The sequence below is a fragment of the Centrocercus urophasianus genome, unplaced genomic scaffold (assembly GCF_019232065.1).
Source record: "Centrocercus urophasianus isolate 14NV4802_14NV808 unplaced genomic scaffold, USGS_Curo_1.0 seq_29, whole genome shotgun sequence".
Lineage (NCBI taxonomy): Eukaryota > Metazoa > Chordata > Aves > Galliformes > Phasianidae > Centrocercus > Centrocercus urophasianus.
This window is the reverse complement of record NW_024884855.1, coordinates 10,356,176-10,373,696: the sequence shown is the minus strand read 5'-3', so window position 1 is coordinate 10,373,696 and position 17,521 is coordinate 10,356,176. Positions and strand designations below refer to the sequence as shown.

General features: G+C 42.3%; 1 protein-coding gene across 3 annotated transcripts; it reads left to right on the top strand.

Annotated features, from left to right (window-relative positions):
* Positions 1-938: 938 nt before the first annotated feature.
* Positions 939-17,155, top strand: EIF3B (eukaryotic translation initiation factor 3 subunit B). 3 transcript variants are annotated; one of them, XM_042828055.1, is made up of 20 exons: positions 939-1,383; positions 4,375-4,567; positions 4,722-4,841; positions 4,930-4,987; positions 5,908-6,036; positions 7,059-7,216; positions 8,095-8,226; positions 8,311-8,377; positions 8,919-8,965; positions 9,720-9,930; positions 10,514-10,586; positions 11,085-11,207; positions 11,693-11,771; positions 12,777-12,915; positions 13,567-13,692; positions 14,201-14,278; positions 14,711-14,819; positions 15,393-15,510; positions 16,603-16,629; positions 16,959-17,155. In XM_042828055.1, exons 1-18 carry the CDS (start codon positions 954-956, stop codon positions 15,494-15,496), a joined length of 2,376 nt encoding a protein of 791 aa, XP_042683989.1. In that variant the 5' UTR covers positions 939-953; the 3' UTR covers positions 15,497-15,510; positions 16,603-16,629; positions 16,959-17,155. The 3 variants fall into 3 exon arrangements, with proteins under 3 accessions (XP_042683989.1, XP_042683990.1, XP_042683988.1); XM_042828056.1 differs by lacking the exon at positions 16,603-16,629; XM_042828054.1 differs by having other exon boundaries at positions 16,603-17,155.
* Positions 17,156-17,521: the final 366 nt, after the last annotated feature.

Below are 17,521 nucleotides of genomic sequence, written 5' to 3'. Positions count from 1 at the left end.
TCAGGAGCTCAAAGGGAGATTAATTCTTCCTCAAGAACTGCTCTGATCCTTTTTCGTCTAAAGCCATCCCTTAAACCTGATGGCATCAAAGAAAAGCTGCAGGTTCTCTGCGTCAGTTTGGATACATCGGCACACGCTGAACAAACACACATTTCTGCATCAGCCTGAAGTCTCCTCGGTAGAAAATCATGGTTTAACGAACACAGAGCTCAGCTCTCTGAGCCGGCCGTGCACTCACAGCCCGTTCCCAGCTCACAGCCCTGCTCAACTCCCTCAGCACCGGCCCATCCCCACGCAAGGCGATGCGAGGGCGGGCCGCTGGGATCAGCACCGCACCCCCTACCCCCTCAGAAGCTTTGGTAGCGCCCGCGCTCGCCCCACCGCCTTCGGGCGGGCCCATGGCGGGAGTTCCGAGGGGGGGAAGGCGGCAAGTTTCGCTGCGCTGTGCCGTCGGCTCCTGCCTGGTGCTGGACGCGGGGACGGTCTGAGGCATCAGCACCGGGCGGAGGGTTCTGCCGTAGCCCTTCCTGTTAAGCACCGAGACGCGTTCAGCTTTTGGTCTCCCGCGAAATGGTTCGGCCCAACCCCACCTCAGCGAACGGGCCGGAGCCGCCATGTTGGGCTCAACCACGGAGCGGCGGAGCGGGGGGAGCTGCAGCCGTAAGCGCCGGGAAAGGACAGACGGCGCTGCCGGCCGAGCGAGGGGGAGTGAGCGGCGAAGGAGGTGGCGATTGCTGCGGGGCAGAGAGGGGAGGAAGCGGCGGCGGCGGCGGACGAAAGCTCCGTCGGGGCGGGGCCGCTCCCCCCCCGCCTTCCGGCCCGTTGGTAGCGGCGGCTCGCGGGGCCTGGCGCACATGGCCCTGCCGTAGGAGCCTCCTCGCCCCTCCCCCGCTCCTTTTCCCGTCGCCCTCGAGCTGGGAACGCGCGGCCGCCGGGGCCCCGCACCGACCCCCATGCAGGGCACCGAGGACAGCCCCGCGCCGCCCGGCGCCCAGGGCCCGGCCGAGGAGCCCGAGCGGCCCGACGGAGCGCCGCCCGAGCCGCCGCCTGAGCAGCAACTGAAGGAGGACGAGAGAGAAGGGCCGGAGGAACAGGGCGGCTCCGAGGGCCCCCTTGAGCCGCCGCCCGCCGCCTCGGAGCCACCCGTCGAGCCCCAGCCGCCTCAGCCGCCCTCCCCTCGGCCGGCGTCCGGCCGGGAGAGCCCCGAGCGGGCCGAGCCTCAAACCGGGCCCGAGGCCGAGCCGCCGCCGGGGGAGGCCGAGAGCGAGCCGCCGGCCGAGCCCTGCGAGCCGCGGGAGGACGGGGAGGCTGCGCCCGCCGAGCCCGAGGACGAACTTTCCTTCAGCGATCCCGAGGGCTTCGTGGACGACATCAGCGACGAAGGTGCGGGCGGGGGGCGGCGGGCCGGGCTGGGCCGGGCGCTGCGGGAGCGCGGGGAGGCCGCTCCGTGTCCGTGCGGGCCGCGTCCCGCGCTGCCCTCCTGAAACGTGGCGGTGAGTTGCGGTGTGCAGCAACTTGGGACCTCAGAGAAAAACTGCACGGTGACTGTCGTGCGGTGACCCAGCCGTCGTCTGGCCCTGTAAGGCGTTGTGGCAGCAGCTATCTCTGGTGTAAGGGCGCTAATGGTGCTTCAGTATTTCAGCGGTTTCGGACAAATCTTTCAAGATCAACCGTGCCAATTCTTGAGTAGCAAAGCCACTTGTCTGTTGTGCCAGTCTGACGTAAATGCTGCTGTAGGCTCTGTAATAGTCACACGTATCAGAACCGGAAAAATGCATCTTAAAGCATGCGCTGCTTCCTAAGTCAGCAGGTGGTTTGGATCGGTGGTGGAACACAGGTGATAATTGTGCTTTCTTGTGTTCCAGTTCTATGTTTAGCTTAATAAATAAGCGGAGAAGTATTTTGAATTAAAAAAGCATGTTATTCTTAGCAGTCTGTATAGCACTTTGAACATGTGCGTATCTTAGAGACACGTTGGCAGAAGTGTCTGCAAGTTTATCGCTGGATTCTTGTTGTCTGGTGAAGTGTTTGCTTTGGATGCTTTGTCTACATTGGGGATTATCAGGTTCATGTCAGCGTGTAGATAGAACCTGGGAACGTTTCCTGTCATCTTGTGTTTTATTCTTTAGGGTTAATTTGGCTAACTCTTCATCTGTGTGAATAATACAGCGTTAATGGCTGAATTACAGTGTTTAAGTTTAGTCACTCCTGCTGGTCTGGTTTTCCATCTACCTGTGCTACTTCTTGGGCTACCTTTGTCCTTTTGCTTTACCCTGATAACTCTACAGGAGAATCAATTCCAGGCCATCAGCGTCACTGATTCAAAGCTATTTCAATGTTAATGATAAGAATTACATGTTCAATACCAATTTTGAGTCGGACTGGCTTTAAGATTGGGTCATCTCAGGTGTTACTTTGACTGGTGTTGGTTTGTTTTTTTTTTTCCAGAGTGGTGTTGGCACAGCAGAACGGCTGTTCCATCTTCCACAGAAAGAATGTGTCAGATCATCGCTCGGGTGCGATGAGGTTTTAGTTCAGATAATGAGAGAGGTCCTTAAAATTCTGCCAGCTGAAGATAGCTGTGTACCCACCACACCCCTCTCTTCTGGCCTGTGGGAAAAGAGCTGGCTGAACCAGCTGCCTGCCCTTTGAAGGTTCCTTTGTTCATAGTTTTGAGTTTGAGGTAGAGGAGTTACACAGTGTAGGTATGTGTTTGACCTGTTGCAGTTCTGACTTGGTGTAGAATGTTGTCTACTTCTGTGCTCAGCTAAACAAGCATTCCTTTCTTTTATAGCCTTTCGTGGGGAGTGGCTATGAAAAAGTGATTATTGAAGCCTAAGAATTATCTCTTTTTTTCATGATATTTTATGGAATTATTCTTGCTGTTCTTTGTGGGGCATGCTTCCATGTTATGCATTTTATGCAGGGAAAATGAAAGACGTGAAGAATTCTAGAACTAAAAAATGATACTGTTTTCCTATAATAGCAGCCTTTGAAAGTCCTTCTTTTGGTCCTTGGAGTTTTTGTAGGCATAACAGATGCTTCCCTGCCCATCTCTTAGCTATCAGGCAGGTGGTTACATGTCCGCAGCTTCAGTGTATGTGTGTTGTTAGCTGTCTGGGTAATGGCAATATATCTTAATATGCTCTGAGGTACGATATGTACTTGATAGAAATCAACTTATTTGCAGCTATTTCCTTTCTTCTGAGTCTTTGGCTCAAACTGGGTTAGCCTTCATCTTTGTAGAAAAAAATTGAGGGGAGAGCAACCCAAATGTGTTTAAATTCAATGTTACCAATGGGGTTAAGTTTGTGGATACAAAATAATTAAATGGAATTGACTTGGGATGCGGCTTAAAGTAAGATGTGTAGAGAATTCCGCAGGTAAACTGTGTTGTGAAGCCTGCTGCTTGAGGCTAATTGAGCTTGGTTTTGTGTGTGACAAAGGGGATGTACTGTGTGCCTTTCAGCTGCTTTAATCTTGGTGCGATAGTAAAACCACAGCTGCTGGGTTACGGTCATTCTGAACGTTCTCCCTTCTTTGCTGGTATGATTTCAACTATGTTGCAAGATTTTGGCAATTTTACTCTGGTGAGAAGAAGATGAAGCTGATAGCACTGAACAAACCATTCCACCAGCAAGTACTCAATGTGTAAAATGGTAGGCGGGGAGGGTTTGGTATGGTTGAAGAATATACAGGGTAACAAAAGATGTGCTTGTATTCATTAGTTGCTAGCTTAATGTGGTTTGTGGTGTCTTAAGACGCCTTAATTTTGTTTAATTAAAGGTTTTGAATGAGCTTGAGTTCTCTGCCATAATTACAGTGATACTAATACATGCAGAGCTTCTGAAATGGAAGGTAGTTTAGAGTTGTGCTAAAGCTGTTGTAGTGTGGAAGGAAGGGAGGTAAGTGTTAGATCTGTCAAAGTCATGTGGTTATGATTTGGGTGTTAGATCTGTCAGTCATGTGGTTATGATTTGGTAAGTCTACCTGTCACTGGGTAGTGAATCTTACCGTGTTCTGCTCTGGTTTTGGGAGCTTCTTGAGCCAATTCCAGCTCCTGAAATGAGCTAATAGGAAGACTGTTGATGTCTCCAATGCATTTCATTAAGAAAGATTTCAGGAGTTAATTCCTCGAAGCTTGTCAAGAAATGGAGGACTATCGTATCTCAACAAACAAGTGCTGATGGGGAGCCTTGTATTCACTTAGTTTCTCTGATGAAGGCTTCACTGACCACCAGATTTAACTGTTACTGAACCAGTTTCCTGAATTTGAGGTCTTTCCCTTCTCTTATTATCTCTAGTTGTTTTTATCCTTCAGTTTTTCTCTTTTGTGATGTAGGCCAGTGCTTCATTCTTGTTTTTTGTTTGCAGAATTACTTGGCGATGTGCTCAAAGACCAGCCACAGGAAGCAGATGGAATTGATTCAGTGATTGTAGTGGATAATGTTCCCCAGGTTGGACCAGACCGACTTGAGAAACTCAAGAATGTCATCCACAAAATATTTTCCAAGTTTGGTAAAATTATAAACGAATTTTATCCAGAAGCAGATGGGAAGACAAAAGGGTAAGTCATGATAGCACCTGCTGGGGGTTAGGTTTGAAACACTGCTCTTACTTACCCATCATTATTAACATCAGTACTTTGTTTTTAACGTATTCATTCTTTTATGTAGTGACCAGTGAACATCCTCTTACATTCTTGTATTCCTGCATTGTAGGTACATCTTTCTGGAGTACATGTCTCCATCTCATGCAGTGGATGCAGTGAAGAATGCAGATGGATACAAACTGGATAAGCAGCACACTTTCAGAGTCAATCTTTTCACAGACTTTGACAAGTGAGTACAACTATCACAAGTTTATAGTCTTCTGGATTCAAATCAAGAGCACCTGCACTAAGTATAACCACTCCAACTGTTCTTTCAGGTATATGACAATCAGTGACGAGTGGGAAATCCCTGAGAAACAGCCTTTTAAAGATTTGGTAAGGGTTTTTTGAAAAGTGAATACTAACAAATTATGCAGTTAATGACAGGGACAGTGCTGATTGCATACTCCAGTTCCTTTGTTCTCACATTAGTGGTTCTGCTTTGCATTCCACCTAGAAACTTAGGATAAACAGTGACCTGATGCAACCTATTTAAAAATAGAATTTTGAAAGCATCTTATTATATTTTTAAATGTTTGAGGGCAACTTAAATTGTGCCTGGTTACCACTAGCTTTGTGAAATGCACTCTGGAGGAAGGGATAGTTGAATAAGTAAAACCCCAAATGGCAACAACAAAAAAACCTCTAAAACAAACAAAACCTTGTGTTACTTAGGGCGAAATGTGTTAAATGTTATTGAACTACCTTGAAGGTCCACCTTTTTATGATGTGTACTGTTAGCCTCTGTAGTGGAAATGCTAAATCATGGCCTGCAGCAGTGATTGAGCACCTGGTGGAAAGGCAAGGCCCACCCAGGCGAGCTCAGGTTCAAGCAGTGACCTGAGTGACTGGAAGGGGTGGAGACAGGATCCTCCCCTTCTCAGATCTCATTTAAGGGATGGCAGTGGAGCTGAGGATATCTTTTGCTGGAGGTGTTGCCTACCTGAGGCATTCCAAAGGAAAGCAGATCTTTTCCTTCATTTCTGCATTGGTGGCTGCTGTATTTGGGCTCATTCTCACTGTAGCCAAAGACTTTGCCACCCTGCTATTATCATCCCATTATAGCATTACAGCCTCAAATAACCACTGGGTCTGGATTATGTAATTTCACTTCAGTAACTTATTTGATAGATATGATAGAATGATAGAACACCAACGGTGCATGCTATGCTGAGACAAACTTCCACCTGCCATATGGATAGCAATTTGCTTGTCTTCCTGTCTTTGATTTGCTGATGATCTTTTGTTTTTCTTAGGGGAATCTTCGTTACTGGTTGGAAGATCCTGATTGTAGAGATCAGTACAGTGTGATCTTTGAGTCAGGAGACCGGACCTCCATTTTTTGGAATGATATCAAGGAGCCTGTTCAAATTGAGGACAGAGCAGTGAGTGTCATGGAAGTGCTGTGCATTGCAGATACACTGTCACTTGTGTTCTTTTTGTAACACTTCAGGCTTGTAGTTTAAAAAGAAAAAAAGCAAATCTTCCCCTGCTGAAATACTTTTTCTCTCTTTTCTTCCTTTAGAAAATGAGCAGTAAAATTGTCCTTTAGAATTAGGCTTAGCTGCATAGGTAAAACAAATGTGGAGTTAACTTCCTTTAAGTCTGTCTTCCTTTTCTTTTAATTTAACCTGTCCGTGATGCTTATTAGTACATTGTATGTACACCATTTGTACACTGTAAGTGATTCAGGAAGATGTGAGTGAAAATGCATAGTCAGAGTTTGAGGAATACTGTTTGTTGGTGCTGAGTATGTACTTAAGCATGTGGCTTCTGGTCATTTTTCCCTTTGTGCTCACTGCAGAGGTGCTGAAGAAGACCAGCTGGTTTGGTAATACCATATAAATGGGGGAGTTAGTCTGCATGCCTGCTATAAGCCAGCTGACCTGCTAAGAACTGCAGGTGCCCGGAAACATTTTCTTTCTCTAACAACCATTACGTGTTACAGTTGAAAGAAACTGCCTCTGGGGTGGAGAGCAGTTGTGCTCATCACCATGGGTAGCACTGGCCATGATCTGTGTTGCTGGTACCTTTCTGATGTAGTGTTGTTAGAAGTGTGAGGAGTCTCAGCTTCCTGAGAAGGCAGATGTTCTCGCCAGAGCTGCAGTCCATGAAAGAATCTGAAGCTGCTGGGTTGTTGCAATTGTTACTCAACACTGGTTGTCACTGTCCCTGGTAAATACTTCTGCAGTTCAGTAAGGTGAAACAATCTCAACTGAAGAATGAACGAGTGCTATGAATTGTGTGTGAACATCGCTCATTCCGAGATCTTCACTGAGCAAGTGGATTTGTGAAATATGATGTTTACTGGCCACGTGTGGAGTCTTTCCCGTTCAGTTATTGAGCACGAAGTTTGATTGTTTTGTATACATTTTTAATTATTTTTTTAATTGTTTTTTTTTTGCAGCGGTGGACAGAAACCTACGTACGTTGGTCTCCCAAGGGCACCTACCTGGCTACGTTCCACCAGAGGGGCATCGCGCTTTGGGGTGGAGAGAAGTTCAAGCAGATTCAAAGGTTCAGTCACCAGGGAGTACAGCTTATTGACTTCTCGCCCTGTGAGAGGTATGGAGTGTGACGTTGGTTTGGGCAAAGAGATCAGAAGTGAAGCGTGTGCGTTCTGTTGTCAGATCTTGTGTGACTGAGGTCTTTAGTTCTCCTCTGCCTTTGGAAGTGTTGCTTTTCATAGGCAGATCCTTTTCAGGATAACTGGAACTGTCAAACTTTGCTTTGACTTCAGGGAATATATTTAAGGCAGTCTGGAGCTTACTGTTCTACAAACCTGAATTGGCAGGCTTCGTTGTAGTCATTATTATCTGAGGGAATGGTATTTTTTTCTCTTTGGTTAGATGGGGATGGTCTGTAGTATTAGACTTCAAATTCTCTGAGAAAATTTAGCTGAGAAGCATCTTTCACATCTGTAGTATTGAAATGTATACTTTAAGCTTTCTTTCACATTTAAAAGTTCCTTAGGGAATCATTTCTAAATCATTCTGGGACTGAGATGCATCTTTGCTAGTTATCAAGTAAGATACTTGGAAGCAGTAACATTTGTTCTTTGTACTTGAAAGAGATTATTTATCTTTAAATGGAGATGTCTGGCATACGTGTATTTCTGGTTGGCACAGGTTATGGATTTGTATTTGATTTGAAGTCAGTGATGTTCTGGTCACAAAACAACATAGTAGGTAACAAGGTATCTGGGGAAATTTCCCTTGTAAGATTGGTACAAGAAAACTTGCATGTAAACCTAGATCCTTTTCAGCTGAAGGGATGCTAGGAATTACCATGCCTTGGAAGCTTTTCTTTCACCTCTAGAACATCCTGTTAGAGGAAGTGCTGCTTAAAAGTGCATTGTATTTTAATATTATTTGGATGAAAGCCTGCTTGTACTTGTGTATTTAATCAAATCTTATTAGTAAAATTGATTATTTCCTTTGTAGATATTTAGTGACCTTCAGCCCTTTGATGGACACACAGGATGACCCTCAGGCTATTATCATCTGGGATATTCTGACTGGGCAGAAGAAACGAGGATTCCACTGTGAAAACTCAGCTCACTGGCCTATTTTTAAGTAGGTTGCAAGAGAGCAAGCAGCCCTAGACTTTGTTTGATGAGCAGGCAACTCTCACCTGGTTTTCTTTTTTTATTTTCTTAGATGGAGTCATGATGGGAAATTCTTCGCTCGAATGACTTCAGATACCCTCAGCATCTATGAAACACCTGTAAGTTGTTTTGTTTCTGTGCAATGTTTATTGCTTTACAGTGTCAGCATTTCACGTGGTGTATGTTTTAAAGTTATGTTTTAATAATGCACTCTACAGCTTAAAAGGGAAGAAATCCATTTGCTCATCTCTTGATTTTTTTCCTGGATCAAAAAACTAGCTGAGCCTCACAGCGGGGTTGCAGTGTTCTTGCTGTGCTTCTAGAAAGCCTGGAGAGCTCAATATGGTAGTTAACAGAATCGAAGTTATGCGATGCCATCCAGGCCTTGGTGGCAGGTGTTTGCAGAATACCCAAAAGACATAATAAATTGCAGCACAATCTATTCTGTTTTATGTTTTTATTATAGCATGGGCTGCTACTCATTAAAAAATCATTACATAGAATTAGTCTTATTGGTTACTGTGGCATACTTACGTTAATATAGGGGATAAAGGATCTCTGTCCAAAATTTCCTGGTTTATGCTCTTAGACATAAGCCTTCTACTCTTAATGTATGTGCAAGAATGTTACTTGAAAGTTGACAGCTTTCTCTTCTTTTAGTCTATGGGATTGTTGGACAAAAAAAGCTTGAAAATCAATGGGATAAGGTGAGTGTTTCCCTTTCTAAAAGTAACTGCTCTGTTTTGTCTTTATGTCTAGGACTTCATTTAGTGAAGTGAATTTTATACTGATTAGAGCAAATAGCCTGATACTGAAGTGTTAATTTTAGACAAACTGGCAAAAAAGAAAAAAGCAGAAAGCTTTCACTTAAGCTGTTAGCTGTGTACGTCAATCTGTACTTAGGAATCTTTGTAGTAACGTAGTTCTAACCTGGCATCCTGGTTCCTCATCTACCAAACAAGACTGGTACGCAGTTTATGTAACATCTTTTAAGATTGGTGTGCTGTGCACTCTGTGCTGCCTACTGGCAAGGAACTAGTTTGGCTCTGTGCATGCCTGCACAGTAGATGCTAATTCCTGTGAGGTTTTTGAGGGGCCTTTTGGAAAAAACAGTTATAAAATCCAGTGTACTCAGGTGCAGGGGGATTGTCTTCTCTGTAATTTCAAAGAGGGAAAGCTGCTCATTGGTTTAATCATGTTTCATACATTGTCTGGGTTTATGCTACCCTTCTCTTCAGTGAATCTTACTGTTTTGATAACATGATGATACAGCAGGTTTAAATGGCAATTAAAAACATGCTGTGTGTGAGGTTAGAAACTCTTGAGTTGCTCATCTGTATGTGCCTTTTTACTGGGAGTTGATATACTTGTCTGCAGCATTCAGAACACAGAAAATCATTTCTGCTTACAGTATCTCTAACTAAAAATTAAAGTGGAATATGTCTAACTTCATTCCTGTAGAGATTTCTCATGGTCTCCAGGTGGTAACATAATTGCTTTCTGGGTGCCTGAGGACAAAGACATCCCAGCAAGAGTGACCTTAATGCAACTGCCTGCCAGACAAGAGATCCGTGTGCGGAATTTGTTCAATGTTGTAGATTGTAAACTACACTGGCAGAAGAATGGTGATTACCTGTGTGTGAAGGTAGACAGGACTCCCAAAGGCACACAGGTGGGTAGGCTGTGATTGTGTTCATAAAACTTGGTTCCTTTCATGCTGACGCTTCATTTTCTTTCAATATTGTCTTTCAACATAGCTAGTTTAGATTCTACAGTGGAAAAATAAAAATAGCTTTGACTGCTGAGTTTGAAGCATGTGGAGAGCCAGATGTCCTGGATGTTTGCATCCAAGATTTGCTTTGAATTTACTGATATGGTGGAGTTAATTAGTTGTTTTGTTTTGTTTTTTTTTTTTTAAATGAGTGCTAGGTCTCTTTCCCTGCTCTCTGTGAAATCAGTTGTTGAAGCCATAGGCTATGCTGCAGAATTTACCATGTTTTATCTACTTCAGCCTAATTCAAGTCTGAAAGAAAATACTGTATCCAATCCTTCTGTTATTCATTAACAGAACAAAAGGATTTAGAGTAGCTCAGTAATGAGGATGCACTATTTATCTGTTTATTAAGAAAAAAATCTTGAGCTTTGACTGTCATCCTGAGCTGTCTTGGACCAGTCTTGTAGCCATCCTTCTATGCCTGGTGATGCCTGGTCTGTTGCTGCTGTACTGATTAATGAGCTGATGTTGGCCCTTGCAGGGAGTAGTGACCAACTTTGAAATATTCCGAATGAGAGAGAAACAGGTGCCTGTGGATGTGGTGGAAATGAAAGGTAATTCCAACTTTCTGATGCTTAACTGTTCTACGTAGCCTTTTCTTTTGGCAGATGTGGTGCCTTACATGGTTCCCATCAACGTGTAACATTTGTTGATGATAATGAGGGCACTTGCTCCTGATGGTATTCATGTTGCAAGGCTTCTCATGTGATGTGGGAAGGCAGTGCTTTCAGTGCTGTTCGTGCTTGTAGCGAACTTAATGACAGGATTGAAAACACTTGAAAAGATGAAGGTCTAACTATCTGAAAACACTCTTTTAGTGTGAGAGACTTTGGAGCTGTTGGGTCTGTCAGAACACTTCCCCAGGGTCCTGCACTTGCCTTATCAACCTTTGTTTTTAAAAAGCAGGTTTTATTTATGGCAGAGTTTAACTTCTGGATTCCGTTTTCAACAACTTGGTTTTCTTTGATAACTTCTTGTAACTGAAGCTCTTTATTATAGGTTTCTTTGTTTTTTTACATAGTTTTGACCTCTCTTTATTTATTTTTTTGCAGAAAGCATCATAGCCTTTGCTTGGGAACCAAATGGAAGCAAGTTTGCTGTGTTGCATGGAGAAACTCCACGAATTTCAGTTTCTTTTTACCATGTTAAGAACAATGGGAAAATAGAACTCATCAGTAAGTAACAGGAAAGATAAGTGAAATGCAGATGTTAAGCATTTTGTGTGCAGCAAACTCAAACTGTGACTGGTTGTGGCAGTGTGGCAGTAGGTGCTATACCTGATGTATTTGAGAAACCTAGGTTTTTGGTGACAGCTAAACTGTTTCCACTTGAAATCAGTCCAGTGTCATGAGAACACAAGGCTTACAAGCTAGAACAATTATGTGGTCTTGGGATGCTTGTGCAAGGCAATAACAGATTTAACTGACTAGGTAAAAATTTTTTCAAGATGGGCATTGGATCTTCTGATCTCCCTTTTTCTGCTGACTTTGGATGTTTTTGTGCTTCTGGGTGTTGTCTTCAGAAGCCTGCAGCTAAGGACTGTTGTAAAGACTTCGTTGCTGAGTTCAGATATGTCTTTTGAGTAATGGGTGTATTTATTGCTTATGATCTAGCCAGTGGGATTGATTGGATTGTAATTATTTTTCTGAATTCTTTCCAGAAACATTTGACAAACAGCAGGCAAACACGATATTCTGGAGTCCTCAAGGTCAATTTGTAGTGTTGGCTGGCCTCAGAAGGTGGGCATTGCACGGGTTACTGAATACCATGCTGCTTTTAAAGGAGGAAAAAAGGGCTGGATGATCTCATCAGAAAGTATTTGCTATCTCCACAAATGTTTTAAATCAAAGTTTTGGTATTTAAATGGGCAAAAAAATCTTACTGACTTTGAGAGTCTCTGGAGGGAAGGAGTTACTTTGGACCTCTGGTAATCTGACAGCTTGAATCTATTCGGTACTTGGCATTATTAAAGCTCACAAGGGCTTTCATTGCTTTATTGAAACCCTGTCCAGTTGCATTAGTAGAACCTTGAGAGGGCTTTGTAGAAACAAAGGGAAGACAAAGATGCAAAGGACCAAGCTCTATCATGAAACAGTAACCTTGACTTGGTATTTCTGCCACATTAAAGTGAAGAATAATTTTTTCAACAGCTGAGTGGATATTTAGAAACACTTTGGTGTTTAATTGCTGAACTAATCCATGGGCTCCTGTAATGGGTTGTTGTCATAGCCTTGTGCCTTCTTATGGGCAGTACTCTTAGAATGCTCTTACAACAGAGCCCTATTATTTATATACATGTGTATGTGTGTGCACACTGCTTATATATATCAGAAAAGCTTCACGTTAGACTAGGTGAAGACTTTTATTAACCAGCTGGGCACTATTTGGCTTTGTGTGTTTCAGACAAGTGATGCTGCTCATCTGAGAAATCTATTTGTATTTCTGAACTTATCTTCATTTCTTAAGTGTCTTGGCATACTGTTGTTAAACTTCACCTGTAACTTGACTTCATGTGTTTTCATCGTGACTTTAGGAATGAATGTAAAATGGGTTAAAGGTCCTTTAATGGAAGTTGGAAGTTTTTTGTTCTTATGTTGATTTTTGGTTATATTTAATTACATTTTTAGCCACAAATGCAAGTTTTATGGGCTGAGTCTTTCTTGGCTGCTTGCTGAAAAGATGTGAAACCTATTTAAAAAAATGAGCTATGCTAGTGTGTAAGACTGTCACTTTTATCTTTGCAGCATGAACGGTGCCTTAGCATTTGTTGATACATCTGATTGCACCATGATGAATATTGCTGAACACTATACAGCTTCGGATGTGGAATGGGATCCTACAGGCAGATACATCGTGACTTCTGTGTCTTGGTGGAGCCATAAGGTACCAGAGCACTCATCCTTCCCCTTCTGGAGGTGTTGGCAACGGCTGTTGGTTATGAAGAGAAAGTGGACACCTGTCACTTATCCTATACTTACAACCTGCATTGTAGTTTTACACATTAATTTGTAAATATCAGTGTTTATTTGGGCTGTATGCTTTGCAGATTGTTGAAAAGTAGTTCTGGCTGAGCTGTTTGCAGTTCTAAAGCGAGTGTCCTTTTTCTGGATTTTCATTATATCTCTTAATGTATCTTTAGCTACTGGAGCTTGATGTCATCTGTGTGGTCTGCATAGAATAAGAAGAATAACTGCATTTGTTACTACTTTCACATGGTTCCAGCCTCTGTGCTGTAATCATCTTCTCTGCAGACAGAGAATGTGAGACTTTAAAATTAAGCAAGGTCTGCTGTCGTAAACTTTGAGCATCCAGAATATAACTTCATGCAAGGCTTCAGTGGAACAAATGAACTCTATTTTGCTGATGAATTTGGCTTGTGCAAAGAAGATGCTAACAAAAAAAGCATGTCCTTTTCCTTGACTAATGATGCTACTTTTATTACATTACAAATGAAAAATCCTTAAAAGATACATAGTGAGAATGAGGGCGTTAAGTTACAGCTTGCCTTGATGAGATGTTACACCACTCTTGCAGGTGGACAATGCATATTGGTTATGGACCTTCCAAGGACGTCTGCTTCAGAAAAACAATAAGGACAGGTTCTGTCAGCTTCTGTGGAGACCACGACCAGCCACCTTGCTCAGTGAGGATCAGATCAAGGTAGCATGTTCCACTCAATCCGGTTGGACATGGGTTTGGTGTGTGTGTGTACATATATATACAAGCCAGAAATTATCTTTCTTTTCTGGAGAATGAGGCTTGAACTGTTAGAGCTGTAGAATTGCCTTTCTCCCTGAGCTTTTGAAAAACCATATTGCTGTAGTGGACCTCACTTGTGGGAGTGACTGATAAATATTAACTGTTCTTTATGTTTGGAATAGAAACTGTAACCAGTTGTGCTTACAGCTGTGGTATTGTGAAAGGATGTGAAGTGTAACAACTGAATTTACCTGTCCAGACTTCTGTAATTGAATGCTTACAGAAATGTTGTTATCTGTAAGCCAGGAAGAACAAATAAAATCATAGTGGAGGGGAATTGCTTAGAAAAGCAGTTTTTTTAAATACATTAAGCCTGCTCAAAATTGCTGGAGTAATTCTTATTAGAATGTAACGATTGTGATTGTTAGTCTGACTTCAACCTTACTTGAAATAAAATTCTGTTTTACAGCAAATTAAGAAGGATCTGAAGAAGTACTCAAAGATATTTGAGCAGAAGGATCGCCTGAGCCAGTCTAAAGCTTCAAAAGTAAGGCAATTTTTGAAATATAATAAATGAAACATAAATGAAGCTCTTTTAAGCTGTATGATGTTGCAATGGTTATGTATGTTAGATTTCTTTTATAATAAACATCTGTGATCGCGTTAATCCAGGTGCTTGACTTGCTTCCCAGGGGTAGCACGCACAGATGCCACACAACTTTCAGGTTAAGTGGTAATGAATCTGGAGAGGCAATGGTGATAGTTCAGTAAGCAGAAGCATTGGAAGTTTGGGATTCTTAGTGTGGTATTAGTCACTCTTTAAACTAATGAAAAAAACCTTTAATAACAGGAAAACAAACCAAACCCTTACTGAAACAATTTTACTTTACATAAAAGGTTTTAAGTCAGTAGAAAGGATTGAAGAAAAGCTTTCCATGCTGTTGTTATGAGAGTTAACAGCTGCTTCTTGCCTCTGTAGGAGCTGGTGGAAAGGAGGCGTACGATGATGGAAGAATTCAGGAAGTACCGCAAGATGGCACAAGAGCTGTACATGGAGCAGAGGAACGAGCGCCTGGAGCTTCGAGGAGGTGAGCAGTGCTTGTGGAGACTTGATGATAGATAGCGACCGCTTCTTAGCAAGTAACAACTGTTCTGGGAACTTGTTTTCTTTTTCTCTCTATTGTTTTTCTGCCAAACCCTTTCTGAAGGTTTTGTCCTTGATTTTTGTTTTCTTAAATCACAAGGAATTTTCGCATGGGAGAAAACTGAAAGTGGTGGCTGCCAGACTTGGCTGCCTGTGCTTCACATAGCTTCTTTCTGCTTAAAGGCAAGCATTGGTTTGACCTTGGCGTAATAGATTTGGATGTTATGTATAACCAGAGAAGTCCTCAAAAAACTCTGTGGTGGGAGACAGCAATGCCTTGTTTGTCATTTAATGACACTGCACAGAATGTCAGGGATTGGAAGGGACCTCGAAAAATCATCTAGTCCAATCCCCCTGCTGGAGCAGGAACACCTAGATTAGCATGTCCTTGTTATGATTTAAAGCAACAAATACCTCTTATTTCAGTGCTATTTTAAGAACTATTCCTTGAATGAGCATAGAATCATTCTCTCGTTGCTGTGTTTGAGGCACTCTGTTAATCCTTTCTCCATTCCAGGGGTAGACACGGATGAGCTGGACAGCAATGTTGATGACTGGGAGGAGGAGACTGTTGAATTTTTTATCAATGAAGAAATTATTACCCTTGCAGAACCAGAGTAATCTAATAAACTGTGGTAAGAAAGCTTTCAGAAAAGAGAAACTTCACTGTCAGCTGCCACTATAAATTAATTTGTTTCAGAAAGTTGTTGTCTGCTTGTTGTGTGAATGCATGTGCTGTTCTGAGTTGGTTTGTTTATGTGGCTGAAGTGAACAAACAGGCTTTCTTAAATACAGTCAGATTTATGAGCTGAGCAGATTTAAGAGCTGAGTGGAATACTGTCTTTTTTTTTTTTTTTTTTTTTACCAGAGTAATCACTGCTGTGATAATTAGGGTCAGCTTTTAAACAGAGCTCATTGCAAGCTCTTCAATTTGTCCTACTGACAGAACTCTAATATAAGATTTCAAAATTTGCTTTTTGTAAGAATTTCATGCTAGTGATGTTGGGTGGGGCTTAAATAATATGCTTTAGATTAAACACTGAGTTAACTGTAACATAACTGAGTAGGTGTTTAAATATCCATGTTAAAGCTATAATTTTCCAGAAATGGTTAGAAATCTGGCAGCAGCACTTTCTCTTGTCTGACTGTCACTACTTGATGCTGAAACTTTTATTTAATCCAATGATTTTCCAAGTTCTACTTCATGAATTCATATTGTATCCTTGTGTGTTGAAAACAGATGCTAGTTCTAGCAGCTCCTGTAGGAAATGTTTTCTCTTTAAGGAGTTTTAAATTGTTGTACTCAGGAGGGAGAAGAAAGTTTACTGGTCTGACACAGGAATGTAATCCAGGTTTTCTGTTGTTGAGGACTTCCCTGAAGGAAGGGGAGGCTGGAAATACACCTTCTGCAGCTGTCTCTGTACAGCTCTGTAGCCCCTGGGTATCTAAGAAGTCAGTGTAAAATGTGGAGCAGTATAACTCTTGTACCTATAGGAGAAATTAGTGGACTTCGTATTTAGAGATTTATTTGAATCTAGCTTATTTATGTTCCATGTATGAGAGATTTTTTATGGAAGGGGGAGGGGGAGAAGGTGCCCAGTTTCTGGTTTTAAATATCAGTTTAAGAACAGGTGAAGCATGTGCATTGTAGCCTTTCACCAGCTAACATCTGTGGTAGGGTTGTTAAAAGCACAGCAACTGACTCATCTCTTTCTTCCTTTTTGCAGCACCACCGTAACTTGTGCTGAAAAGAGGTTTGTTCATTTTCAGAAAGTCTACATCAATTTCGGAATTTTTAATCCATATTCTTGCACTCTGGAAGGGTGGATGCAACAGATTTTCTCCATTCTGCCACACTGTAGTGCCTTGAAGTCTTGCTGCCTGCTGCAGTGAGATACTGAAAAGGCACTGCTTTTAAATTTTTATTCTTTTTTTTAGGGTTCATTTTTCTTTTAAGATCCACTAATACCAGTATTTACTTCCTGACTCCTGTGCAGTCCTTCCCAACTGGCATTTTTGACTTCCTGCCAGTGAAATGAGATCTGTCAGCGCGCATCTCTTACACACAATGTTTCTGTTTCAGGACTCTTTTTATGTCCCGAGTGCATGGACAGATGTTCACTTTGTTTGGGGAAAAGTCAACAGATCCATTTTTCGTATGATGCGTTTTAGTGTGCTGAAGCAGCACTACAGTGGGCTGTATCCTCCTCCTTTCAGATTGCGGAAGGATGTCTCCCTCAAAGAGCTGAATATGGAAATAAATGCAGACTAATACTAAAACCAGTCTGGCTATGTGTTGTTCATAGGGAATCTTTCCCTAAGTGATCAAATATACCCAGATTAATATGAGTGTTAGCTGTATTTGCTTCACAGTTGCTTTGGATTGTATTTTCTCAGTTTCTTGTGGCTGTTCTGTTTCTGTGTGTTGCTGTGGTTTTGCTTTTTGTGTTTTTAGTGATACTACAACTCATTATAATTAGCAGGTTAATTTGTCAAGATTAATGGAGTGACTAGGAAATAGATTGGTTTCTTAAACCATTTAGAAACTGATATGAGCCTTGGGAACTCCTGGAGTAGTCTCACTTGCTAGTGAATTTGAAAACTGTCTGAGAAGTAGTCTTTATACATATGCCTTAGGCTCCATCT

Bases quoted from the DNA above. Each gene is read 5' to 3' on its own strand.
- EIF3B (XM_042828056.1), top strand. From the start codon at position 954: ATGCAGGGCACCGAGGACAGCCCCGCGCCGCCCGGCGCCCAGGGCCCG. The intron at 12,916-13,566 runs GTACCAGAGCAC...CCACTCTTGCAG, and splicing joins TGTCTTGGTGGAGCCATAAG to GTGGACAATGCATATTGGTT. The intron at 13,693-14,200 runs GTAGCATGTTCC...TCTGTTTTACAG, and splicing joins TCAGTGAGGATCAGATCAAG to CAAATTAAGAAGGATCTGAA.